The 27394-nt window shown below is 39.1% G+C and overlaps 1 protein-coding gene and 1 pseudogene across 1 annotated transcript in view; both read left to right on the plus strand.

The window, feature by feature from the left end:
* The window catches only part of Dnah6 (dynein axonemal heavy chain 6), a 278870-nt gene that overhangs the window by 240212 nt on the left and 11264 nt on the right, over positions 1-27394 (plus strand). Inside the window, exons 65-74 of the mRNA XM_071601776.1 lie at positions 10332-10492; positions 10727-10815; positions 11575-11721; positions 13650-13788; positions 14783-14902; positions 15756-15877; positions 20255-20384; positions 22611-22738; positions 26376-26561; positions 27052-27124. Coding sequence (XP_071457877.1) covers positions 10332-10492; positions 10727-10815; positions 11575-11721; positions 13650-13788; positions 14783-14902; positions 15756-15877; positions 20255-20384; positions 22611-22738; positions 26376-26561; positions 27052-27124 — 1295 coding nt within the window. The remainder of the gene's footprint in view (positions 1-10331; positions 10493-10726; positions 10816-11574; positions 11722-13649; positions 13789-14782; positions 14903-15755; positions 15878-20254; positions 20385-22610; positions 22739-26375; positions 26562-27051; positions 27125-27394) is intronic.
* On the plus strand, positions 16406-20053 carry LOC114099474 (phosphoglycerate kinase 1-like; annotated as a pseudogene).

Below are 27394 nucleotides of genomic sequence, written 5' to 3' on the forward strand. Positions count from 1 at the left end.
AAAATGGGAGATAAAAGACAATAAAGGATATAGCCAAATAGTCAATTTAAAAAAGCAAATAATTTAAAACCTCAGTGAGACACCACTACACCAGACGTTAACCAAGAGGTGGAAAAAGAGGAACTCTCATCTACTGCTGGTGGAGGTATGGAATGGCAACACCATCTTGGAAAACAGTTTGATATTACACAAAAGTTATATGTACACATACTCTGTCAAACAGCAGTTCCACCTCAAGAAATATTCACACAAAAAATGGAGTGCCAACATAGACCAAAAGGTACATACAAAATGTTTTTGAAATCTTAACACCAAAAAATCAAATAACCCAATCAATAAATGGACCAAGGAGCTGAACAGACACTTCTCAGAAAATGATATACAATTAATCAACAAATATAAGAAAAAAATGTTCAACATCTCTAACAATTATAGAAATACAAATAATCAAAACTACTCTAAGATTTCATCTCACTCCAGTCAGCTATTAAGACTACAAAGAACAATAAGTGTTGGCGAGGATGTGGAGAAAAAGGCACACTCATACTTTACTGGTTGGATTGCAATTGGTGCAGCCAATATGGAAAGCAGTATGGAGATTCCTTGGAAAACTTGGAATGGAACCATCATTTGACCCAGATATCCCAAGGACTTTAAAACAGTATACTCCCGGGACACAGCCACATTTCACAATAGCTAAACTGTGGAACCAACCTAGATGCCCATGAGTTGATGAATGGATAAGAAAATGTGGTAAATATACACAACGACTACTATTCAGCATTAAAAGAGAATAAAATCATGGCATTTGCAGGTAAATGGATGGAGTTGGAGAATATAATACTAAGTGAAGTTATCCAATCCCCAAAAAACAAATGCTGAATGTTTTCTCTGATGTAAGGATGCTTTATTCATAATGGGTGTGTGGCATGGGAGGACTAGATGAACTCTAGATAGAGCAAAGGGGAGGGAGAAAAAGGGAGGAGGCATGAGGGTAGGAAAGAGGAATGAGATGGACATCATTACCCTAAGTACATGTATGGAGACACAAATAGTGTGACTCTACTTTGTGTACAACCAGAGATATGAAAATTTGTGCTCTATATGTATAATATGAATTGTAATGCATTCTCCTGTCATATATAACCAATTAGAATAAAAATGTTTTTGAAGCATTGTGAAAAATAACCAACAAACAAATAACTCAAATATTCAAGAATGAATAGTTAATAAATTGTAGTCTAAGAGCACCCTAGAATATTATGCAACAATGAAAAATGCATCGACTATAATAACACACAATAACATGAATGAATCTTTAAAAACATAATGTTGAAGGGAGAAGATGGAACTAGGAGGAAACCGGATTTCTCCTCACTCAGTAACCCTAGATGCAAGAATCAGGAATACTGTGAGATGGGTGAAAGAGGGATTTCATTTAAACTCAATACTGGACAGACAGAGTGCCTGAAGAAACATCAAAATCCTACCAACAAAGAAAAGCTCAGGAATAGATGGATTCTCAGCCCACTTCTACCAAAACTTTAAAGAACTAATAAAACAATCCTCCTCAAATCATTCCATTAAATAGAATAATATTCCAAATTCATAATATGAAGCTAGTATTACCCTGATGACAAAAACAGAAAAAGGCACATCAAAGAAAGAAAATTTCAGACTAATATTTTTAATGAACATAGATACAAATATTCTTAATGAAATTAGCAAATTACATACAAAAACACATTAAAAAGACAGTGCGCCATGACCAAGTGAGTTTCTTCCCAACTATGCAAGGTTGGTTAAACATACAAAAATCAAAAAACGTAATTCAGGAAAAGTAGAGGGAACTGTGACCACGCACAGAGCAGGCCCAGCGGCCTGCTGAGGGGCAGAGCCGCCCCACACCCCCCGCGCCTGCCAGGTAGGGGAACTGTGACCACCGACAGAAAAGGCCCAGTGGCCCGCGGCGGGACAGAGCTTCCAATAACTCCTGCAAGGTAGGCGGGCCTGCGACCCACCGGCAGAAGAGGAGCAGCGGCCTGCTGAGAGGCTGAGCCGCCCCCTCCCCCTGCACCGGCAAGGTAGAGGGAACTATGACCACGCACAGTGCAGGCCCAGCGGCCTGCTGAGGGGCAGAGCTGCTCCCCACCCCCCGCGCCTGCCAGGTAGGTGGAACGGTGACCACCGACAGAAAAGGCCCAGTGGCCCGCGGTGGGACAGAGCTTCCAATCACTCCTGCAAGGTAGGCGGGCCTGCGACCCACCGGCAGAAGAGGAGCAGCGGCCTGCTGAGAGGCTGAGCCGCCCACTCCCCCTGCGCCGGCAAAGTAGAGGGAACTGTGACCACGCACAGAGCAGGCCCAGCGGCCTGCTGAGGGGCAGAGCCGCCCCCCACCCCCCGCGCCTGCCAGGTAGGGGAACTGTGACCACCGACAGAAAAGGCCCAGTGGCCCGCTGCGGGACAGAGCTTCCAATCACTCCTGCAAGGTAGGCGGGCCTGCGACCCACCGGCAGAAGAGGAGCAGCGGCCTGCTGAGAGGCAGAGCCGCCCCCTCCCCCTGCACCGGCAAGGTAAAGGGAACTGTGACCACACACAGAGCAGGCCCAGCGGCCTGCTGAGGGGCAGAGCCGCCCCCTCCCCCTGCGCCGGCAAGGTAGAGGGAACTGTGACCACCCACAGAACAGGCCCAGCGGCCTGCTGAGGGGCAGAGCCGCCCCACACCCCCCGCGCCTGCCAGGTAGGCGGAACTCTGACCACCGACAGAAAAGGCCCAGTGGCCCACGGAGGGGCAGAGCTTCCAATCACTCCTGCAAGGTAGGCGGGCCTGCGACCCACCGGCAGAAGAGGAGCAGCGGCCTGCTGAGAGGCTGAGCCGCCCCCTCCCCCTGCGCCGGCATAGTAGAGGGAACTGTGACCACCATCAGAACAGGTCAGACCTGCAACCGAGAGACAGAACAGGCCCAGTGGCCTGAGGAAGGGTAGAGCCGCCCCCCCCCCCGCGCCTGCAAGGTAGGCGGACCTGCAACCCACTGGCAGTACAGCCCCAGAGGCCTGCAGAGGGGCAGTGCCGCTGCCTGCGCCTGCAAAGTAGGCAGAACTGCGACCACCGACAGAACAAGCCTAGCGGCCCGCAGAGGGACAGAGCCGCCGCCCGCGCCTGCAAGGTCGGCGGACCTGCTACCGACCGGCAGAGCAGGCCCAGCGGCCTGCCGGCGTGGTAGGCACATTGCCCCAATTGGAGGAGGGGCAGAGCCGCCACCCGTGCCTGCGAGGGAGACTTTGCAACTATACAAGACCAATATAAATATATAGGGGGAAAATTCAATAGCACAACAGTTTCACCAAGTAGAAAGGAACGCGAACAGTATGAAGAGACAAGGAAAGAAAGGACCACAAGCATTGCAGGTCAACTCAACGGTAGAAGAGGTAATAGCTGCAGCAGATGGAATGTCAGATAAAGAATTCAGGATATACATGCTTCAGATGATCTGGAGTCTCAAGGAAGACATCAGACAGCAAAATCAGACAATGAAAGATCACTTCAACAATGAATTACATAAACAAATCCAAGAAGCAAAAGATCAACTATACAGGGAAATAGAGGTTATAAAAAACAAACAAACAGAAATCCTAGAAATGCAGGAAGCAATAAGCCAACGTAAAAACTCAATTGAGAATACTACCAGCAGAGTAGAACACTTAGAAGACAGAACATCAGACAATGAAGATAAAGTATTTCAACTTGAAAAGAACATAGACAGCTCAGCAGGACTGTTAAGAAACCATGAGCAGAACATCCAAGAAATATGGGATAACATTAAGAGACCAAATTTAAGAGTCATTGGGATACAGGAAGGGACAGAGTTTCAAACCAAAGGAATGAGCAGTCTATTCAATGAAATAATACGAGAAAACTTCCCAGACTTGAAGAATGAGACAGAACCCCAAATCCTAGAAGCCTACAGGACGCCGAATGTGCAAAATCATAAGAGACCCACACCTAGACACATTATAATGAAGATGCCCAACATACAGAATAAGGAGAGAATTTTAATAGCTACAAGAGAAAGGAAGCAGATCACATTTAGGGGTAAGCCAATCAGGATAACAGCTGATCTTTCAACACAGACTCTGAAAGCTAGAAGATCCTGGAATAACATATTTCAAACACTGAAAGAAAATGGGTTCCAACCAAGAATTGTGTTTCCAGCGAAATTAAGCTTCAGGATGGAAGATGAAATTAAAACCTTCCACGATAAACAAAAGTTAAAAGAATTTGCAGCTAGAAAACCATCTCTTCAAAACATCCTTGGCAAAACATTACAGGAAGAGGAAATGGAAAATAACAATGAAAACCAACAGTGGGAGGTAGGTCACTAAAGGGGGGAAAATAATCAAAGTGGAAAACAAACCATGTTTAGTAACATAAATAAACAAATATGGCTGGAAGAACAACCCATATCTCAATAATAACCCTAAATGTTAATGGCTTAAACTCACCAATTAAGAGACACAGGCTAGTAGAATGGATCACAAAACAAGACCCAACAATATGCTGCCTACAGGAGACGCATTTGATAGGAAAAGACATACATAGGTTGAAGGTGAAAGGTTGGGAAAAATCATATCACTCATATGGACTTCGGAAACAAGCAGGAGTATCCATACTCATATCAAATAAAATAGATTTCAAGCCAAAGTTAATCAAAAGGGATAAAGAGGGACACTACATACTGCTCAAGGGAACCATACACCAACAAGACATAACAATCATAAATATATATGCCCCAAACAATGGTGCAGCTATGTTCATCAAACAAACTCTTCTCAAGTTCAAGAGTCTAATAGACCACCATACAATAATCATGGGAGACTTCAACACACCTCTATCACCACTGGACAGATCTTCCAAACAAAAGTTGAATAAGGAAACTATAGAACTCAATAACACAATTAATAACCTAGACTTAATTGACATATATAGAATATACCACCCAACATCAAGCAGTTACACTTTTTTCTCAGCAGCACATGGATCCTTCTCAAAAATAGATCATATATTATGTCACAGGGAAACTCTTAGACAATATAAAGGAGTAGAGATAATACCATGCATCCTATCTGATCATAATGGAATGGAACTGAAAATCAACGATAAAAGAAGGAAGGAAAAAGAATACATCACTTGGAGAATGAACAATAGGTTACTGAATGATCAATGGGTTATAGAAGACATCAAGGAGGAAATTAAAAAATTCTTAGAGATTAATGAAAACACAGACACAACATATCGGAATCTATGGGAAACATTGAAAGCAGTTCTAAGAGGAAAATTCATTGCTTGGAGTTCATTCCTTAAAAAAAGAAAAAACCAACAAATAAATGATCTCATACTTCATCTCAAAATCCTAGAAAAAGAAGAGCAAAACAACAGCAAAAGAAGTAGAAGGCAAGAAATAATTAAAATCAGAGCTGAAATTAATGAAATCGAAACAAAAGAAACAATTGAAAAAATTGACAAAACTAAAAGTTGGTTCTTTGAAAAAATAAACAAAATCGACAGACCCTTAGCCATGCTAGCGAAGAGAAGAAGAGAGAGAACTCAAATCACTAACATACGGGATGAAAGAGGCAATATCACAACAGACACTTCAGAAATACAGAAGATAATCAGAAATTATTTTGAATCCTTATACTCCAATAAATTAGAAGATAGTGAAGGCATAGATAAATTTCTTAAGTCATATGATCTGCCCAGATTGAGTCAGGAGGATATAGACAACCTAAACAGACCAATATCAATTGAGGAAATAGAAGAAACCATCAAAAGACTACCAACTAAGAAAAGCCCAGGACCGGATGGGTATACAGCAGAGTTTTACAAAACCTTTAAAGAGGAACTAATACCAATACTTTTCAAGCTACTTCGGGAAATAGAAAAAGAGGGAGAACTTCCAAATTCATTCTACGAGGCCAACATCACCCTGATACCTAAACCAGACAAAGACACTTCAAAGAAAGAAAACTACAGACCAATATCTCTAATGAACCTAGATGCAAAAATCCTCAATAAAATTCTGGCCACTCGGATACAAAAACATGTCAAAAAAATTGTGCACCATGATCAAGTAGGATTCATCCCTGGGATGCAAGGCTGGTTCAATATAAGGAAATCAATAAATGTTATTCACCACATCAATAGACTTAAAAATAAGAACCATATGATCATCTCGATAGATGCGGAAAAAGCATTCAACAAAGTACAGCATCCCTTTATGTTCAAAACTCTAGAAAAACTAGGGATAACAGGAACATACCTCAATATTGTAAAAGCAATCTATGCTAAGCCTCAGGCTAGCATCATTCTGAATGGAGAAAAATTGAAGGCATTCCCTCTAAAATCTGGAACAAGACAGGGATGCCCTCTCTCACCACTTCTGTTCAACATAGTTCTCAAAACACTGGCCAGAGCAATTAGACAGACGAAAGAAATTAAAGGCATCAAAATAGGAAAAGAAGGACTTAAATTATCACTATTTGCAGATGACATGATTCTATACCTAGCAGACCCAAAAGGGTCTACAAAGAAACTATTAGAGCTAATAAATGAATTCAGCAAAGTGGCAGGATATAAAATCAACACGCATAAATCAAAGGCATTCCTGTATATCAGCGACAAATCCTCTGAAATGGAAATGAGGACAACCACTCCATTCACAATATCTTCAAAAAAAATAAAATACTTGGGAATCAACCTAACAAAAGAGGTGAAAGACTTATACAATGAAAACTACAGAACCCTAAAGAGAGAAATAAAAGAAGATCTTAGAAGATGGAAAAATATACCCTGTTCATGGATAGGCAGAACTAACATCATCAAAATGGCGATATTACCAAAAGTTCTCTATAGGTTTAATGCAATGCCAATCAAAATCCCAACGGCATTTCTTGTAGAAATAGAGAAAGCAATCATGAAATTCATATGGAAAAATAAAAGACCCAGAATAGCAAAAACAATGCTAAGCAGGAAGTGTGAATCAGGCGGTATAGCGATACCAGACTTCAAACTATACTACAGAGCAATAGTAACAAAAACAGCATGGTACTGGTACCAAAACAGGCGGGTGGACCAATGGTACAGAATAGAGGACACAGAAACCAATCCACAAAACTACAACTATCTTATATTTGATAAAGGGTCTAAAAGCATGCAATGGAGGAAGGATAGCATCTTCAACAAATGGTGCTGGGAAAACTGGAAATCCATATGCAACAAAATGAAACTGAATCCCTTTCTCTCGCCATGCACAAAAGTTAATTCAAAATGGATCAAGGAGCTTGATATCAAATCAGAGACACGCCGTCTGATAGAAGAAAAAGTTGGCTACGATCTACATACTGTGGGGTCGGGCTCCAAATTCCTCAATAGGACACCCATAGCACAAAAGTTAATAACTAGAATCAACAAATGGGACTTACTCAAACTAAAAAGTTTTTTCTCAGCAAAAGATACAATAAGAGAGGTAAATAGAGAGCCTACATCCTGGGAACAAATCTTTACTCCTCACACTTCAGATAGAGCCCTAATATCCAGAGTATACAAAGAACTCAAAAAATTAGACAATAAGAGAACAAACAACCCAATCAACAAATGGGCCAAGGACCTGAACAGACACTTCTCAGAGGAGGACATACAATCAATCAACAAGTACATGAAAAAATGCTCACCATCTCTAGCAGTCAGAGAAATGCAAATCAAAACCACCCTAAGATACCATCTCACTCCAGTAAGATTGGCAGCCACTATGAAGTCAAACAACAACAAGTGCTGGAGAGGATGTGGGGAAAAGGGTACACTTGTACATTGCTGGTGGGACTGCAAATTGGTGCAGCCAATTTGGAAAGCAGTATGGAGATTTCTTGGAAAGCTGGGAATGGAGCCACCATTTGACCCAGCTATTCCCCTTCTCGGTCTATTCCCTAAAGACCTAAAAAGAGCATGCTACAGGGACACTGCTACATCGATGTTCATAGCAGCACAATTCACAATAGCTAGACTGTGGAACCAACCTAGATGCCCTTCAATGGATGAATGGATAAAAAAAATGTGGCATTTATACACAATGGAGTATTACTCTGCATTAAAAAATGACAAAATCATAGAATTTACAGGGAAATGGATGGCATTAGAGCAGATTATGCTAAGTGAAGCTAGCCAATCCCTAAAAAACAAATGCCAAATGTCTTCTTTGATATAAGGAGAGTAACTAAGAACAGAGTAGGGTCGAAGAGCATGAGAAGAAGATTAACATTAAACAGGGATGAGAGGTGGGAGGGAAAGGGAGAGAGAAGGGAAAATGCATGGAAATGGAAGGAGACCCTCAGAGTTATACAAAAGTACATACAAGAGGAAGTGAGGGGAAGGGGAAAAATAATACAAGGGGGACAAACGAATGTCAGTAGAGGGGGCAGAGAGAGAAGAGGGGAGGGGAGGGGAGGGGAGGGGGGATAGTAGAGGATAGGAAAGGCAGCAGAACACAACAGACAGTAGTATGGCAATATGTAAATCAATGGATGTGTAACTGATGTGATTCTGCAATCTATATATGGGGTAAAAATGGGAGCTCATAACCCACTTGAATCAAATTGTGAAATATGATATATCAAGAACTATGTAATGTTTTGAACAGCCAACAATAAAAAATTAAAAAAAAAAACGTAATTCAGAAAACATAATTCAATACATCAATCGATGGAAAGTCAAAAATCACATGATTATCTCAATAGATGCAGAAAAAGCATTTGATAAAATGCAGCATCCATTCATATTTAAAACACTAGAAAAGTAGGGATAGAAACAATATACCGCAACATTGTAAAAGCTATAAACAACAAACCCAAGGCCAGCATCATTCTAAATGAAGAAAAAAGTGAAAACATGCCCCCTAAAACCTGGAACAAGACAAGGATGCCCACTTTTACCATTTCAATTCAACATTGTTATTGTCAGAGCAATTAGGCAAACATTGTAATTGTCAGAGAAATTAGGCAAAAGAAAGAAATTAAAAGGATACAAATAGTAAAATAAAAGCTCAAACTAGTTCAACTTTGTAATGACATGATCTTTTATTTAGAAGACCCAAAATATTTCACCAGAAAAGTTCTATAACTCATAAATGAATTCTGCAAAGTAGCAGGCTACAAAATTAACAACCATAAATCATTGCATTCCTGTACTCCAATGATGAATTAGCTGAATGTGAAATTAGGAAAATCATCCCATTCACAATAGCCTCAAAAAATATATAAAATACCTGGGAAATCTAACGAAAAAGGCAAAAGACTTCTACAATGAAAATTACAGAACATTAAAAAAAGAAATTTAAGAAGACCTTAGAAGGTGGAAAGATCTCCCATGTTGTCAGATAGGAAATCAAAATGGCCATACTACCCAAAGTGCTATTCCATTCAATGCAATCTCCATTAAAATTCCAATTTTCAAAATTCTTCATAGAAACAGAAGCAGCAGGCATGAAATTTATTTGGAAAAATAAGAGACCCAGAATAGCCAAAGCAATCCTCAGCAAGAAAAGCGAAGCAGGAGGAGGCATCACAATTTTGGACCTTAAATTGTACTAGAGAACTATAGTAACAAAAACAGCATAATACTGGCATCAAAACAGACATGAAGAGCAATAGAATAGAACAGACACAGAGACAAGCCCACATCAATACAGTTATCTCATACTAGACAAAGGTGCCAAAAACATACATTAGAGAAAAGATAGCCTCTTCAACAAATGGTGCTGGGAAAACTAGACTATGGTCCTTGTCCTTGCCCCGGTGAAATTGACTGATGGGGCCAGGAAATGAGGGGCTATTTAGGAAAGGTGGCTTGGTAACCAGTGAAGGCCAGTGATTCTCCAAAGGAGCAGTTCCTCACCTTGATAGATAACACTGATAAAAGTGATTTCCAAGACTAATTGCATATTTATCATGTTCCCAAAACCTGAGACCCCTAAAAAAGAGCTCTGGATATCCTAGGATCATTGGTGGTTCTCCTGGTTCTGTACTTCTTTTATTTTATAAATATTAATTTTCTTTCTTTGGCCTAAGTCTGTTTTACTATTGTTTTTGACCACTCCATATGAAATATATTTCAAATTCAAGCAGTCTCCCATAATGGTAATATGAAACAGAAGTGATCCAGTGGACGATCCCATTAACTTGGCATTTGAAGACTATCATAGCATATTTACATTTTTAAAATATCTGCATTGCTTTAAAATAGTATAACACAGTCTCTTTTTTGTTGTTGTTCAATTCAGAGTGCAGTCAATTTCACTAGGACAAGGACAAGGACCCATTGCTGAGAAAATGATCAAGGATGCAATGAAATCAGGAAACTGGGTATTTTTGCAAAACTGCCATCTTGCTGTTTCTTGGATGTTAGCCATGGAAGAGCTAATTAAATCCTTCATAGATCCAAGTATGTTGAGCACATACATTTGCATAATAATACCATTTTATCAAGTTCTTAGAGTAGATCTTTATTGTAGGCATTGTGTTTGCTCTTATTATAGATAAGAAATTTGAGTACTAGGCAGGTTCAGTTAAGTTACACAACTAGGATTCAAAAAACAGTCTTATTTCTTATTAAAAAAAAGTACTACTACAAGCTAAACATTTTCCTTTTTTGTTGTTTTGTCTTTGTTTTAAATAGCTCATGCTATCAAGGACACTTTTCGACTTTTTCTAAGCTCTATGCCTAGTACTACATTTCCTGTTACAGTTCTTCAGAATTCTGTCAAGGTAATGTATGCACATGGTTGGAATGGGAATGGTTGGTGTTCATTTAGGAGCTCCATGGAGCTCAGACCTTGCACAGAACCACATTGAAGTTTATGTGGTCAGGGTGAGAAGGTGGAGATCCATATCCTTTCAACTGATAGGCAGGTGGAGGAAATTAGGTCGCAAGACAGTGACTATCTTTGCATCTTCTAGTCCTGTTTGTCATTCAATTCTTCCAGCTCTTACCCTTCAAAAGAAAATGTTAAGTGTACAGTGATAACAACACATCCTGTCCCACAGGAATGGGAATGTTTCAGCATTTGAGAAGAAGGCCTTCAGGTGTTATAGCTGCTGAATTTCAGTGCAGGAAGTTTCCAATATGTGGGAAGGAATGAGGAATAAGAGGTTCTTCTTTCCTCCCTGCCCTATGTTATGGGACAAAGTCTGGAATGATGTCATATTTTGAGATAACTGAAAAATCCAATGGAGAAAGTCTTAGCATGCTTTTTGGCCCATGTTTAGAAAAATGAGCACCAAATGGAAGTGTCTAAGGCTCTTATGCAGACGCTTCCAATGTTATAGATCTGAGGACCCCGCCAGGCCCTATTCTTCCTGGACTGTGGCTGAACAAGATACGAAGTAGACTTGCACATTCCAGGAAGGCCCTTGTGGGAAAGTTAGCTAGATCATCTCAGTGTCTTCAGTCTATGTGTATTATTCAGAAATAATGCAAGTCTATAAAATCACCCTCTCTTCTGGATATGTTCTATCTTAATCCAGGTAACCAATGAGCCTCCCAAAGGGTTACGTGCAAATATCAGGCGAGCATTTACTGAAATGACACCTTCATTTTTCGAAGAAAATATCCTTGGAAGAAAATGGAGACAAATGATATTTGGCCTTTGTTTCTTTCATGCAATTATTCAGGTATATTCGATTCTGCTTTTTAATAGCAACAAAGATGTGTACTATCTTCTAAATAAATAAGTACTAAAAAAAAATAAGTGAAAGCTTACGAATGGCACTGTGAAACACTAAGGACCCTATTCTGGATTTGAACCCAAGTTCTTTTAATTCAACTAGTGATCTATATACTCAGTTTGCATGAGTATCTCACAGCTATACTGGCTCCCACCTACATGCTATATGCCCACAGAACACCATCATCTAAATCAATGGAGTAGGGCCAACTCAACAAATACAAAACTGATCTCCTCAACTCAACCTCACACTCAAAATCTGCTTTCCCTCCTGTTTTAGTCAGCTTTTTACCTGCTGTGACTAAAGGATCTGACCAGAACAACTATAGAGGAGAAAAAGTTTATTTGAAGGCTCATGGTTTCAGAAGTCTTAGTCCATAGAAGTTCAACACCATTCCTCAGGGCTCCCGGTGAGGCTGAATATCATGGCAGAAGAGTGTGGGTGGAGGGAAGCATCTCCATCACTGAAAGCAGCAAGCAGAGAGAGAGAGAGAGCAAGTCCACTCTCAAGATACAGAATGTATACCCCATAGATACACCCCAATTTCCACCTTCTCCAGCCATACCCTACCACTACCAGTTAATCCCATCAGGGATTAATTCACTGATTGGGTTAAGACTCTTACAACCCAATCATTTCTCCTCTGAACCTTCTTGCATTGCCTTGAGCTTTTGGAAGACACCTCACATCTAAACCATAACACCTCCAGTCTCTAATTCTGAAATCAATGGTTCCATTCTCTCAATTAGTGACAATCAGAACTTCAGGATTATTTTTATTCTTCCTCTTCACCCATATATTTTTGTCAACCATCAAGACCTCCGTGTTAATTTTACAATAATTTCACTTTTACGTGTTCCTTTGAGTGGACTCACCAACCTAGTGGCCTCCTCTCCACGTATTACTGAAGCCCCAAGTCCCCCAAAAGATGACCCTCAACCCAGAAACAGTCTCCTTCCCCTGATCCAGACTCTGCTTGGTATGGTATTCATATCTGTGACCTTGTGCTCTAATTCTGACTCTCCAACTATGAATCATTGGGTGGTGTCTTGATTAGACTGGAATCCTGGTCTTCAACTGTGTGTGTTCTATAGAAAGAGAATCAGTAAAGAAAAAAAGAAGATTAAAGGTGCAAGATATGGGATAGATAAACAAAAGGGTCCTAGAAGAGGTCTGAGAAATTGGAAATCAGAGGCTCTGGCTATCAGGAGCTCTTTTGCTGTTCCACTAATAAAAAGATGATGCTAAGATGAGGAGGTAGTTTAAGAGTAGTGAAAATTCGAGATCAAGAGGAAGAAACTTGGGACCAATAATTGTTAGTTTAGAATTAAGAAATTAAGGTAGGATAAGAAAATAGCAAAGAGGGAGGGATATCATAAAACAAAGATTATGATTATGTGTACCATTTTCTTTTTAAACATCACCATGGAGAAGACAGTATGTAATAAGCATAATATGGTATGACAGAAAGCCCTGAATAAAACTCCTTATAAGAGTAGGGAATAGTTCTCTCTCACCAGATATATAATTATAGCATCAGTATTTTTATGCCAAAAGACTCTAAATAAGATTATTTTTCCTATTCTGACAGGGAAATATTTTATTTTACCCTGAAAAACAGATTTAAAAAAAAAAAGATCTGATGAATTTCTAGTAATAACAAATTTTCTGTAGTAAATATGCAGAGGGTCCAGTATTAAAGAAGATGTGATCCTCCTCTTTGGTGAAAGCCTGGTTAAAGTTGAACTGCATGACTTTAATTGATTTTGCAGTGTAGGAATGCCCAGTTTTAATATTCGCCTTTTCTTTTTCACTATTTTAAACATAATTAATTTTATCAAATTTTATTTCAGACTATTTATTTTCTATTCTAGGAGAGAAAGAAGTTTGGGCCCCTTGGATGGAATATATGCTATGAATTTAATGACAGTGATAGGGAATGTGCTCTACTGAACCTCAACCTTTATTGCCAAGATGGGAAGATTCCCTGGGATGCACTGATTTACATTACTGGTCAGTATGTCCATGTAGCCAGGGCATCCATCTGTGGACCACAGAGTTATTGATTCAACCCTACTTGACCCTTATGAAGATGGGGTCCTCCCCCAGTGTTTAGTGGTGATAATGATGCCTCTTGAAATTCTCTCTGTGAATTTAAGATTGTGATAAGCATATCATGAAGAATATTTACACATAGAAAATTGAAAAGATGTTTTCCCCAATAACAATAGTATGGAAAACACATTGCTCTTAATTCATGCCAGGCTCTATTGTAAGCATTTCTCATGAATTAGTAAATTAAATCCTCACAGCAGCACTATTAGTATCATGGGTGAAAACCTTGCAGGAGCACTTCAATGATGAATGGTGACTTACAGCAATGAATCTGGAATTTTCCAAGGAATTATATCAGCATTAGATATCATTCCAGTATGGTTCCTTCCTACTCATGATTTTGGGATGACAATGAAGCATACTGAAAGTAGCTTCTCTGTGGACAGAGAGAGTATAAAATAAGTTTTAATTCCCCCTATCATAATTTATGTGAGGCAAGTTCTCTATGTCATCATGGATCTCTTTCCTCCCAAGCTTGTCAGCAACAATTTATAAAGTATGTATAGAGTTTAAATGACTTGCTACAAATGTTTGGTTCCATTTTATTTGTGGACCCTGAGTGGAAGCACTGTTTCATGCAAAGTGTGTATATTTTAGAATGTTACAGTCAAGGAAGAGATATGACTCAAAATGAATATTTTTGAAGCAAAACAAGAAAAAGGAAAAAGTATGTAAATAGAGATCAGTGACTTTAGCTTTTTTGGAAAAAGCAAAATTACTAGGATAATATACATGTACTAGATTTTTTCTGATTTATTCTTTTTTGAGGGGGTGGTGGGAGGAAATTTTGATGTGCTTTTTCCATTTTAAGTACCAAATAAACCTATTATAATTAAGCTATGTTTGTCAATTTAAAAAAATAATATATTTAAAAATGCAAACTCCTTTTCAGGTGAAATTACTTATGGCGGTAGAGTTACAGACACATGGGATCAAAGATGCCTTCGTACTGTCTTGAAAAGATTTTTTTCTCCAGAAACATTACAAGATAGTTATCAATATTCTGAATCAGGTGAATGACATTTGAATTTTTTTCTCAAGAAGCCATTGACAGCATCTTTCAGTTTTCCACCCAGGGGACCTCTGTGTCTAATCCTTGCAACTCAGTCCATTCCCACACTTGATACCTTCAAAGCCAGTTTGATAGTAAAACCACAAATATATATTTTTTACAGTAAATACTTTGAATTATTTCTGTATTAAAATTGATTTTATTATGTCTAAATATGTTTTCAAAGTTATAGTTTAGAATATTTTGGATGTAATTAAAGAAAATTTCCAATATGGCAAGTTTAATTTAAAAAACAGATCTATGAATTGGTCACCAAGGGTCAAAAAGCAGGTAAATTAATTGTCTTAATCCCCTTGGAGGGAGCAATCTGATTAGGACAGTAAGCTCATAAAAGCTTCTACCACTGAGAAGTAAATCATTGATTACATTCCAAGTTGTATGTTGTCATCACTAGGAAAATTTGAGTAACACTACGTTTCAATGTTTTGCATTTGCTTTGAGAAATTAGAGAAGATCATCATTGTTTATCAAACAGAATGTGAAAGTATTTCTAACACAAGCATAAATTTGGAGCTCTTAAAGAGGCATACCTTTCAGCACTGTGTCCCTGGATTCTCAGAGTATTTAAACATTCTGAAGGAGACATCCTGAAAAGTTAAGACACTAAACTGATGCTCAAGGTGTCAATAAATAGTAACAAAACTAGACACATCAATGAAAGCAAGGAGATTTAGAAAAAACAATCTCCTTTTCACAAGAGAAGATATCATCTGAATGAGGCAGTGAAAAACCAAAGTTGGCAATGCAGAGTCAGTTTTTTTAAGACATGTTTTCCTTCTGTTTTTAATAACAGGCATATACTTTGCACCCTTGGCTGATAAATTACAAGAATTTAAGGACTACATTGAAAATCTGCCTTTGATAGATGACCCAGAAATTTTTGGAATGCATGAAAATGCCAACCTGGCTTACCAGGTATGTGGCCTTTAACTGAAAACATTTATTTATTTTGTATACATAAATTCAAAACATCAATTGTCACCTCACTAGCTTTGTGACTTATAAAATATCATTAAGGGCTGGGGATGTGGCTCAAGCGGTAGCGCGCTCGCCTGGCATGCGTGCGGCCCGGGTTCGATCCTCAGCACCACATACAAAGATGTTGTGTTCGCCGAAAACTAAAAAATAAATAAATAAATATTTAAAAATATATATATATCATTAAGTAAGTAAGTAAGTAATTGTTTCACCTTATATTCAACAGTAGTTCCAATTTAGACAGCTCTCTCTGGATCCTTTACAGAATTCTAAGATTATATATTTTTCCTATCACCAGCCAACCTCCTCCAATTTCTCTATCCTCAGGCCTCCTGTTTAGTCCATAATTGTTTTAGTTAGCTTTTTCATTGCTGTGACCAAAAGACCTAATAATAACAACAAAGAAGAGCAAAAGTTTACTTTGGCTCTCAGTTTCAGATGTTCAGTTCATAGTTGGCTAACTCCATGGTTCTGGGCCTGAGGTGAGGCAGTACATCACTGTGAAAGGGTGTGGTAGAGGAAGGCATCTCAGGACATGACAACCAGGAAGCACAAAGACAGCTCCACTCACCAAAGACAAAATATAAACCCTAAAGACACAACCCCAGCAACCTACTTCCTTCAGCGACACTCTATCTGCCTATAGCGGCCACCCAATTAACCTGCTATGAGGATCCACTGATCATGTTACACTTCTAATAATCTAATCATTTTACTTCTGAAAATTTTTGTGTGGTCTCACACGTGAACTTTTTGGGGGACACATAACAATAATCTACCTATTCACAGTCACCAGAACATGGGAATTCAGATAATAATATAGTCCTTTCTCTGCTGCCCTTCTCCCTCCATACTGGGTGTTTTTATCACATGTTATACAAAGGCTTGAATCTCTACATGATTAAATGATAAAAGTCCAGAAATATATTTAAAAATTCAAACTCTTCTTCAAGTGAAATTATATATCGTACTTTGTACATGATTAGAACATAATAGTATAGTTGCAAATGCTCATATAGCGGTAAGTCCAAAGAACAAACTGGATTATTATACTCCTCTGGGCAAGACTTTCTGATGCTACATCATTACCTACAAGTAGTCAAAACTCCTAAGCATGGCACTTGAAGATCTCTCATGACCTGGACACTGCCTACTCTTTCAGGTTCATCATCCATCATGCACAGATATCCATGGTGAACCAAAGCCTTGAAAAGAAGGGTGTGCCCCTGTGGGGCTTTGGACATCTCTAAAGCTTAAATATTTAGCCCCACAAGGCTAAGGAGATCATCTTTTGACATAAATTTTGCTGCTGGAAATGTTAGAAGGAGAAGTCTGCCTAGACATCAAGGAATCCACACAAAACAACAGTGGAACCTCCAGAGAGAGCACAAAAGGGTCATTGTTTTGACACCTGATTTTATGTCCTCTACCAGTGAAATTTTTTTTTTTTGCTTTGCCTTTCAGCAAGGAGTTAGAATAATGCATCATGTTTTTCCTTATCTTATTTTCAGGAGAAAAAAACTGGTAGCAAAACCTACTGTCAATATATTTCCCCCGTCTGGTTGTTTGCTGTGGAAGGGGAAAGGGAGCGTGAGGTTAAAAAGGGAGGGTATAAGAAGGAAAAAGTGAGCGTGGATATGGTTACGCTAACAGCAGAAAGATAGCACTGTTGGTAGGGGTAAAACTCTTGGAAGAGTGTACCAGAAATGTAGATTTTTGTGTTTTCCATTGGTTTCAGAATGACTGAGAGAGAAGGTATATAGTGGGCTTCCAGAGGTGTTTTTCTATGCAGCCTCCCTTCCTCCATTTTTCTGGATTAATACATGCCCCACCCTAACCTCTTTCTTTGGAGCAACTGCCCCTTCCCCATTGCACAAACTCCTGATAAGACTTCCAACCACTCTCTACCTGAACAGAGGTGGATATGTGACACAGGCCTGGACAAAGGCAGTGAGTGCCCCATCCCTTAGCCACTCTAGCTCATCCAAGGTGTACACATACAACCAAGCTAGGTGAATGACAGTCTTTTCCTGAGATAACATACACAGATACAGGTTGGCAGGAGGGTGCTCTCTTTTCTCTAGAATCATTGGCTAGATGATATATCTCTGCAGCCATCTGTGACCTTGTCCCTTATACTTCATCTCTTCCTATCAACCACATGCAAGAAGCCCATATTCATTAGGAAAGAATTCTGAGAGCCCTTTAGAGAGGAAACAGTTAAAGCATGAGCAAGAGAGTGTTGTTAGATCCATTCATGCCTGTATAGGGGAGGCAAAATTTTATTTCTACACTCTTAGGGTCTAAGAATTAAATTGATATAATATAGATTAACAGGAGAAAAACTTACAATTTAATATAAGCTTTCATTTCATTAAGGAAGCCCCAAAGAACTGGTAAAACCTATATGGCTATGTGTTAGGTTGAACAAAGAGAGGCAATTAATTATAGGAAAGTACCTTAATTATGTTGGGTGGCTAAAGAAGATTAGTATGGTCAAGGTCTGTTTATACAACAAGCTCTTGACAATGAGAATGTTTCTTTTCTCCTGGTACAGGGAGGATATCTTTCATATAAGGAGGTCTTCTGTTTTGTTTTCAGAAAGAAAAGGGGAGATTAGAACGTCCTTCAATCTGCTATTTTCCAAGTGGCCTTTAGTTTATGGCAATCCTTAGGTCAAAGTGGCTTATTTTGGAGTAGCATATTCTGCTACCATTCATCTGAGACTCACATTAGGTTAGGTAATTCTGCCTGTTGCAATCAATAAAGTCTTGGCACAAAATGTATAAATTATTTCTTCTACCCAGCAAGTTACATAGATGCCTATCAGAAACTAATAAAGAGCTGGGAATGGTCAGGGAAGGAGATTGTTCTACACATTCAGAGCATATGTTGGTAGCTGTCGTTCCTGCTGTCTGAGCCCCAGTTTTGCATTATATTGCCAAAATGTCACTTTCTTATAGCTGACTCTGAACAAGGTGAATGTGAAGGGGAAGTAAGTTGTTATGAGAATGAATTATAATGTCCCTATGAATAACAGTCAGATAACAGCCAACCAGAAAATCAAGGTTGCTGTCTCAAACATCCAGTTAATACTTGGACATTGGAGACAAGTCAGCTGTATTTATGAGTCACCTAAGGCATCCTGACACTATCCTCATGCCTGACAAGTAATCTTTTGTTTGTTTTAATACAATAATTTTTTTAACATTTTTTTATTTTATAAATTTTTATTGGTTCTTTTTTAGTTATATATGACAGCAGAATCCATTTTGATATATTATACAAGCATGGATTATATCTTATTCTTGTTAAGAGTCCCATTCTTATGGATATACATGGTGGTGGGATTCACTGTGTTGTTTTCATATAGATACATGGGAAAACTATGTCAGATTCATTCTACTATCTTTTCTTTTGCTTATCTTCCTGACAAGTAATCTTTTTAAAACTTTATTTATTTATTTTAACTAGGTATATATGACAGCAGAATGCACTTTGACTCATTGTACACAATTACAGCACAACTTTTCATTTCTCTGATTGTACAAGATATAATGTTGTACCATATGTGCAGTCATACATATACCTAGTGTAATAATGTACATCTCATTCCACCATCTTTCCTGACAAGTAATCTTTAGAGCCAGTTGCCATAGAATTCAAATTTCTGCTGAGCAAAGCTGTTCTGTTCTTGAAAAACCATATGGGCCCAGAAATGGAAGGACGCTGTACTGGCCAGCTGCTGGGTCTGTCATTCTGCTGGAGAACTTCCACTTTCCTATAAATGAAGAAGGAAAGGGAAAAGATGATTCTGGGAGCATGGTTAAAGCCAAAATAGAAGTTTTCTGAGGTTTGCTTTCCAAGCTAAGGAGATTTTTCTTTAATCAGTAGTGCCTTGGGCACTACTCATTCAGCCCACAGTCTCATGGTGATCAATTTGCCACAGAAGGCTAGTGGGGTTTTGTTGCTGTATGTTTGTTTGTTTTTATGAAGAAGGAATTGAAGTACTTTGCCAAGAAGGGTAGTTTGCCTTAGGGAGCCTAAGCTAAAGTTGTAGACAAGATCCAGCTGATCAACAATATACTAGAGAAAGTCAATGAAATGATGTAAACAATGTAATAAGATAGCTTGTCTTTCTTACTAATCAATGAGCATGAAGATGAAGTAACATGAGATGAATAAACTATAGAGAGCTTAAATTAAATTAAAACTTAAATGTATATTTATTTCCATAAGGTAAGCTATATGTGCTGTAAATTACTTTTTGGGAAATTTGAGTCATCAGTTTTCTCTCTCTTACCATCATTATAGTACAAAGAAACCAACACTTTAATCAATACCATACTTGATGTTCAGCCAAGATCATCTGCTGGTGGACAAGGAAAAAGCAATGATGAAATTGTCCAAGAGCTTGTTTCTTCTGTCTGGACCAGAGTTCCAGGTAATAAATAATTCCTTGCATCTGTATAAAATGGGAATTATAGGAATTAACTCAGATAATTGAGTGGTGAGCAGATGTTCAGACCTCCTTATTACATGGACTTTGCTTTGCCAAGAGAGCTTATCTGACATGGAGTTCTCCACTTACCAACTAGAAACCTACATTTCTTAAACATACAGATGCCAAAAGTATTAAGAGCAAATTCTAGCCCCATGTAACTTTAACCAGACATTGTCCCAAGTTTTCCTTGGCTTCATGAATTCTAAAGTCTCTAGACCTGCCCTGTCCAAGGCAGTACCCACTAGCCACATGTGGCTGCTTAAACTGAAACTTAGATTAAATACATTTAAAATTTAATTCCTCAGTTGCACTATTCACATTTCAAGTGGGCAGCACAGAGGGAAAGCATTTCCATCATCATTCGAAGTTCAATTTAACAGTCCTTTCATTTTTTTCCCCATTCAAGAGAAATGGCTGTCACTTTCACCTTGACTTCTGATGAGTTAAGGAACCTGTCTGAATGATCACAAGAGATCCACCCTCATACTTTGCTTAGAGTGGCCATAATTTATACTCCAAAATTTAGTTGCTCATGGTTTGAAAAGAAATAGGAAAAAGAAAACTGAGGAGGAAAAAAACAGTTACTGAGTCCTGACAATACACTTAAGACCTCCAGAAGAAAAGCAACCATGTGACCTCAGAACAAGCCAATTATCTACCCCAAAGGAGCAGGCCTACAAAAAAAAATCTACATGGGTAGAGAGTTCTGATGATGTTGAAGTAGAGTCAGTTATTTTGGGAAGCAATTTCTAATCAAATTTAAGATAGAAAGCTACGTGGAAAAGAGATGAATAGACAAATGAATGATTGCAGAGGTCATGAACTTGTTTCACAGAGTCTCATTGACACTAAGGAGGTTTTTCTCTCCAAGTTTCAGGAAACTTATACTTTTACTATGAAAATAATAAGCAGTACATCTGCTGAGCCTGAGGTGCAATTGGCTCAACAAAAGAACTGAGGGTTTGGAATTTCTCCTGAAGGGAATGGCAGACAGGGACTACCAGACACATGTAACTGCAATTCTATGGACCCAAGAGATGGGACTAACTATACTACTAGGTTATTTTTTTCTCCAGCAGCCAAATTCTGGGTGCTTAAGAAGGAATTTGATGTACATATTTTGGAACCCCTTATTTACTCCCACTTTCCTTAAATATGCAAGGAAAATGCAATTCTTCCTTTTTTATAGTTCATGTGGTTCTTCATCTAAGTCTCCATTTGGTGAATTATGAGGGGGAAAAAAAGATCTACTTTTTCTTAATCCTGATGGAGCCATGAACCTATTTAATAATTCCACTAATTCCTTTAAATAATGTTTAGCAACTTGGGATAAATGTTGAGTCTCTCACATCTCTGAGTCTCCCACCACCAAACCCTCCTCTTCTGGATACAATATAGATATGCAGGGAAGAACAAGGCTTACATAACCATAAGGTAGAGGGGAAGACATGGATCCCTGGCCCCTCTAAGCTCTGGAATGCCCCTTGTCTATCATGTAGCTGCTTCAACCTGCAAGCATTTGTCTCTCACTTATCCAAAGCTAGGCACACAATCTCATGCCCTCTAGCCAAGCAACCTCTGGAGAGTCTTTCAGACAAACCCCTCACTCAAGGTAGCAGGAACCACTAAGTCATGCTGGCCTTCTGCTTCTTTCTCTTGTCTCTCAATCCTTCTCCTCATCTCCATAGTCATCCAGAATGAAAAGGAGTAGTCTTTTCTTTACTATCTTCTGTTCATGTCCTACTTACATCAGCACAGTCTCTCTTTATCTTACTTAAGCAATCAAGGACCTATCACTTGTCTCAGAGTCAAAGACCACATACTGGCACAGATAAAAATACCCATGGTGAGAAATAAAATGTGCTATTATAATGCTTTTTATGTACACACACACACACACACACACACACACACACACTCTCACTCACTTTTCCTCTGATACACATGAATTTAAGCTTGCATTTCTGTGATTGCTTCTATATAAATGGGTGAATCACCAAAGAGTTATAAATTAAAGAAATGTTGTCACATTTAAGCCATGTGTGTCTGTCTTAAATAATGAAATAAGTTGACTTTAGAAAAAAATGTTAAGCACAGGATACTAGAATGTAATGAGAACAGAAATCAATGATGACTGATCTGAGGAGTCAGCTGTGTATGTTTCAGAAACACTGGAAATGGAGGGTGCTTCTGAGAGCCTTTTCGTTAAAGATCATCAAGGACGCCTGAACTCCTTAACCACCGTTCTTGGCCAGGAAGTGGACCGGTTTAACAATCTACTAAAGTTAATACATGTATGAGAGCTCATCTACATCATTTCTACTGGGTATCAAAACCTTGTAGGGGAACTATATAATATAAGTGATAAAAGTGTCCTTAGTGTTTTCAATTCCCATCACTTCACCATTTCCTTTTGGATGTGCTAATAACTCTTCAGATCCAGCTTGTCTATTGAATTTATCCTCCTCTAAAAAGTCTGTATTCCCTTTTTCTAATAATGACTGAGTGATATGTAACATTACAAATTCTTAGTCTCTCCATTATCCTTAGAATTCCACTGACAAACTAGAAATTGATCAGGGGCTTATGTTCTCAATTGAAAGTGAATCAGTACTTGTTTTCACTGTCCACTTTGCATTTAATAATATAATTTTTATGCAAGACAGTGAAAACCAAAGTTTCTCAAAGTGTGGGCTACAGATTGCCTGCACTAGAATCCTCTGTGGTGTGTGTTCAAAATGTGGATTCCTGAAAATGAGCACAGCAGCAGACACAAGGAACCAGCCTGAGCAACATAGCAAGATCTTATTTCAAAAAGAGAGAGAGAGAAGAAAGAAAAGAAAAAAATGTATTCCTAGATCATATTTCAGACCTGCTTAATCAGAATTTCTTCAAGTGTAGGGCCTGGGAATGTGAAGCTTTTCTTTGTTTTCAGTAATGTAGGAATTGAACCCAGGGCCTCCCACATTCTAGGTAAGTGCTCTACCACTGAGCCATACCCCAACCCCATGAGTTTTAAGTAAACTCCCCAGATGATTTCAGTACAATTAAAATTTGCAAATTGTTAGATCATTTTCCTTGTGTTCACAGATTCATTCCCTCCCCCAACCCACTGTCTCTCTTAAGATTGCCTCTTATTTTATTGATGGCCAAAGGTCTTCCTAATTTCTCTGTGTGTATCTTTGATGAGAAAAGAGAAAATACTATTATAATCCAAGTGTGGACCCTTAACCAGATAGTATTACTATTCAGCAGGGAACCTAACACCTGGCCAATGGGCAGGACTTGGGGATAAGTTGGGGAGAACTGAGTTAGATTTTTTTAAAGTCAAAGACCATTTCTGTCCCCTATTGAGAAAAATGTCTCCATTTGTTGCTGCGTGGCTTGACTTGTTAAGTGGGAACTGGATCAGATGAATGTGTGAAGTTCTCACCTTAGGACCATGGCTCTTCAACATGTACATTCCAATGTCAGCCAGTCAGGTGACTAGGTCAGTGTTTAACACCTTTTCTATTGAATGAATAAAGGTACATGTTATGTTACTGTGATAAAACTGTCAATACAGTACAAAACAAGGTAGAAATTCACTTTATTATTCCTTCACACTCCAGAGAAAGCCCTATCTAGGGCAGGTAACTCATTCTGCTTTGTGAGTTCTTCCACGGATAAGCAGGTTGGCTCTTGCAGCCTCAACAGGTAACTTCCATCTTAGGGACTAGATTCCTGCTCCACTAATATCTTTCACCAGCCAGTGAGAAAGAAGAAAGGAAGAGCCAAGGAAAAGCAGTTTCCTTAGAAAATGGTGATCTAGAAATTATATATGTCATTTCTTCTTGTAGTCCATTAGCCAAAACTTGGTAATAGGCTACACCCTAACCGCAAGAGTGGCTGGGAAATATAGTTTCCAGGAGGCTTGTCATGTGCCTAGCCAAAACTAATGGGGTGCTGCTGTTCTAAGGAAGAAAAGGAGATGAGTGCTGCTCATCTTCTGCCTTTTCCAGATTATGATACTTCACCTAATTGAAGATGTCAAAGATGTTACTTCCTCCATAATGTGTTTCTGGAACACCAACACTTCCCTGTACCACCAGATGATTTATAAGCCCTTTTTCAGGGCTCCAAAATTTCAGCTGTCTCTACCATTGTACTTAACAACACTTTTTTTTTTTTTTTTTTTTTGTATATTACCCTAGGAATATCACTGCTCCAACAAAAACTTCTTAAAACAGGGAACTGGTGTATTGGTCAATTTTACTTCCTTAGTAACTGACATACTAAATCATCCATAAATATTAGAGTGTACAGTGAATTAATGTGATTTCTAGCCTCAGATCACATTCGGTTACTCCCACCCCTGCATGCTGACCCTGTACGGGACGCCTTCTGCCTCCTGAACTCTGTCCAGTCCTGTCTTGACCTGGCTTTGTCCCCTTCATCTTACTTTGGGAGCAGCAAGGCAGCACTGTGCTGGAAATCAGAAAAGCCAAGGGAAGGAGGTAGCACTTGGAGGCCTTAAGGGCTGCCATCCTGGAGAGCTTACTTTCCTCTAGACAACTTCAGAACTGTGAGATGGGTCTGGTCCTGGGGGTAAGGACCCCCTCACCCCTGCTGTTGAGGCTTCTAGCTGTAGGGAAAGGGAAGCATTTAAAGTATGCTATGCTTTTTCCCATTTAAAACATATATGTATTAGCTATTTCCTTTGGGCAATATCGTTACCCCATGGCCTCTGTCTGCCTTAAGCAGGCCTTGAAGGTCCAAGAGTCTTTTCCCTCTATTTTTCTCATTTCATGTTTCTCTTTGCTACCTTCCACTTCTACTCTAAGATAGAGAATTGTCTTGGTCCTTCCTTCCTGCACTCTGTTGCAGATGGTTCTTCAGATCCTAAGACAAATTAATTGGAAGACCCCCCCCCTTTATTTTCCTCCCATTGCCTCTTGTGTAAAGAGGTGCCAAGAGGAGGGGACCAAACTTAATCTAAGAAGAAATGAAAAGATACTGAGCCTTGTTTCATCCACACATTACCTGTCTCTAGGACCATGTACATTTGATCCTTAGGCCTTATTTTTCGTTTAATCAACATAAATTTTGCCTCTAAAGTCTAACTATTATATTTTCTCAAGATATGGCAGTTTTCACAAGCCTGTAACCCAGAAGGGCCATCACCAATCTATGTACTCTGCCTTTGTCATTAGCCAGGTAGCAAATGTCACCCTGTATTCCCTGTGGCTGCCACCAGCCCAGCATCTCCCAGGACCACTGCCTGCTTCTGCCTTTTGTTGAGGAAGAAAGGGTAAAAGAAATGTTTTTTTTTCATATCCAATTTAAAAAGTTTTTATTATTAAATTTAACACACGTAAGGCAAAGCACATAAAACAACTTAATTAAAAGAAATGTTTTAAGGAAGTGTTTGCAGCACAAAGAGACCCTCTGATATCAGCTTCTATAAATCTTTGGGATTTAGGCACCCCCTAATAAGTCCATTCTATTCATTTCTCAGCTCTCCTATTCCCCTTCTTTCCACTGGACTTTGCTATTAACTACCTAAAATTTCTCCTATCCCCAAGTCACATGTTATAATATATAAAAATGTATGAAATAATTGGGCAGGTGGCACACTCTTCTGGTCCCAGAAATTTGGGAGGCTTAGGCAGGAGATGGCAAGTTTGAGGCCAGCCTCAATAACTCAGCAACTTTGTGAGACCTTATTTCCAAATAAAAATGACAAGGACTGGGGATGTAGTTCGTGCACTGTAAAACACCCTCAGGTTCAAACCCCAATATCCCAAAATAATGTATGAAATATTGCAGCCTGACCCAGAAAACAGTGTGCAAAAAGGATGGAAAACAGCCAGTAGGCCCTTTGTGTCATGAATGTCATCTACACTTGATAATTATATCTGTAACAGGACACCAATCTTTCTGTCCTTTTAGACTTCCCTAGATACACTCAACAAAGCCATTGCTGGATTAGTGGTGATGTCTGAAGAAATGGAAAAGGTGTACAATAGTTTCCTTAACAATCAGGTTCCTTCTCTGTGGTCCAACACAGCATATCCATCTCTGAAGCCACTAGGATCATGGGTCAAAGACCTTATTCTGAGGATTGCATTTATGGATGTAAGAAAATTCTCTTCTTTGTAATTTGATAAATCTCATGTGGCCAACCCTAAGGTCCCTGGGAATCTCTGGCTAACAACTATTGAGGGATCATCTAAGCCCAGAGAAGTAGAAACTGCTAGAATGGCATGACTTTGAAAGTTTTGTACTGATTCTATCATTTTCTCTTATGTTCTTAAAACCTCATGTTCAGTTTTAACCCCAGTCCATTCTTGGGGTCTTAGCTGTGCATGGGACCCCACTGTAAGGTACAGAGCAAATCCAACATGGGTCCAAAAAGTCAGATGTGACTTTGTTGCCATCTCCCTCTCATCCATCCCTGTACTAACCAGGTTCTGGGTTTGCAATAGGACTGGTGGATAAGGGAGTAGAGCAGGGCAGGCAGTCAAATGGAGATAACAACTAACTCCTAAGAGGACCTTTCAAATATGTCTTTGATTTAGATGACAAACTCAGAAATAAAGTGCCTAACCATATGTTTCTCCTTCAGTTGTGGCTCAGAAGAGGACAGCCCAAATCCTTCTGGATCTCTGGTTTCTTCTTTCCTCAAGGATTTCTAACAGGTACTGGTGCTTTCCCAAGGAAAATCTCACAGAAAAAGATTTTCATTTTGTTTTGTTTTATACACCAGTTTCTAGGAGCTGGGGAAATGCATGTCTGCTAATGTCCTGAAAATGGAGCTTCCTTGATTATTGGTGGGGGTTTGAGGATGGTGGAAACACCAGATATTCACTAGTAACCTAATTCCTGCTCCCTCAGATTACCTAAGAGTTGGCACTCCTGAATCCATGAACAGACTGTGTGTGATTCAATTCTCCATTTGACCCACACTC

Source organism: Marmota flaviventris, chromosome 14 (assembly GCF_047511675.1).
Source record: "Marmota flaviventris isolate mMarFla1 chromosome 14, mMarFla1.hap1, whole genome shotgun sequence".
Taxonomy (NCBI): domain Eukaryota; kingdom Metazoa; phylum Chordata; class Mammalia; order Rodentia; family Sciuridae; genus Marmota; species Marmota flaviventris.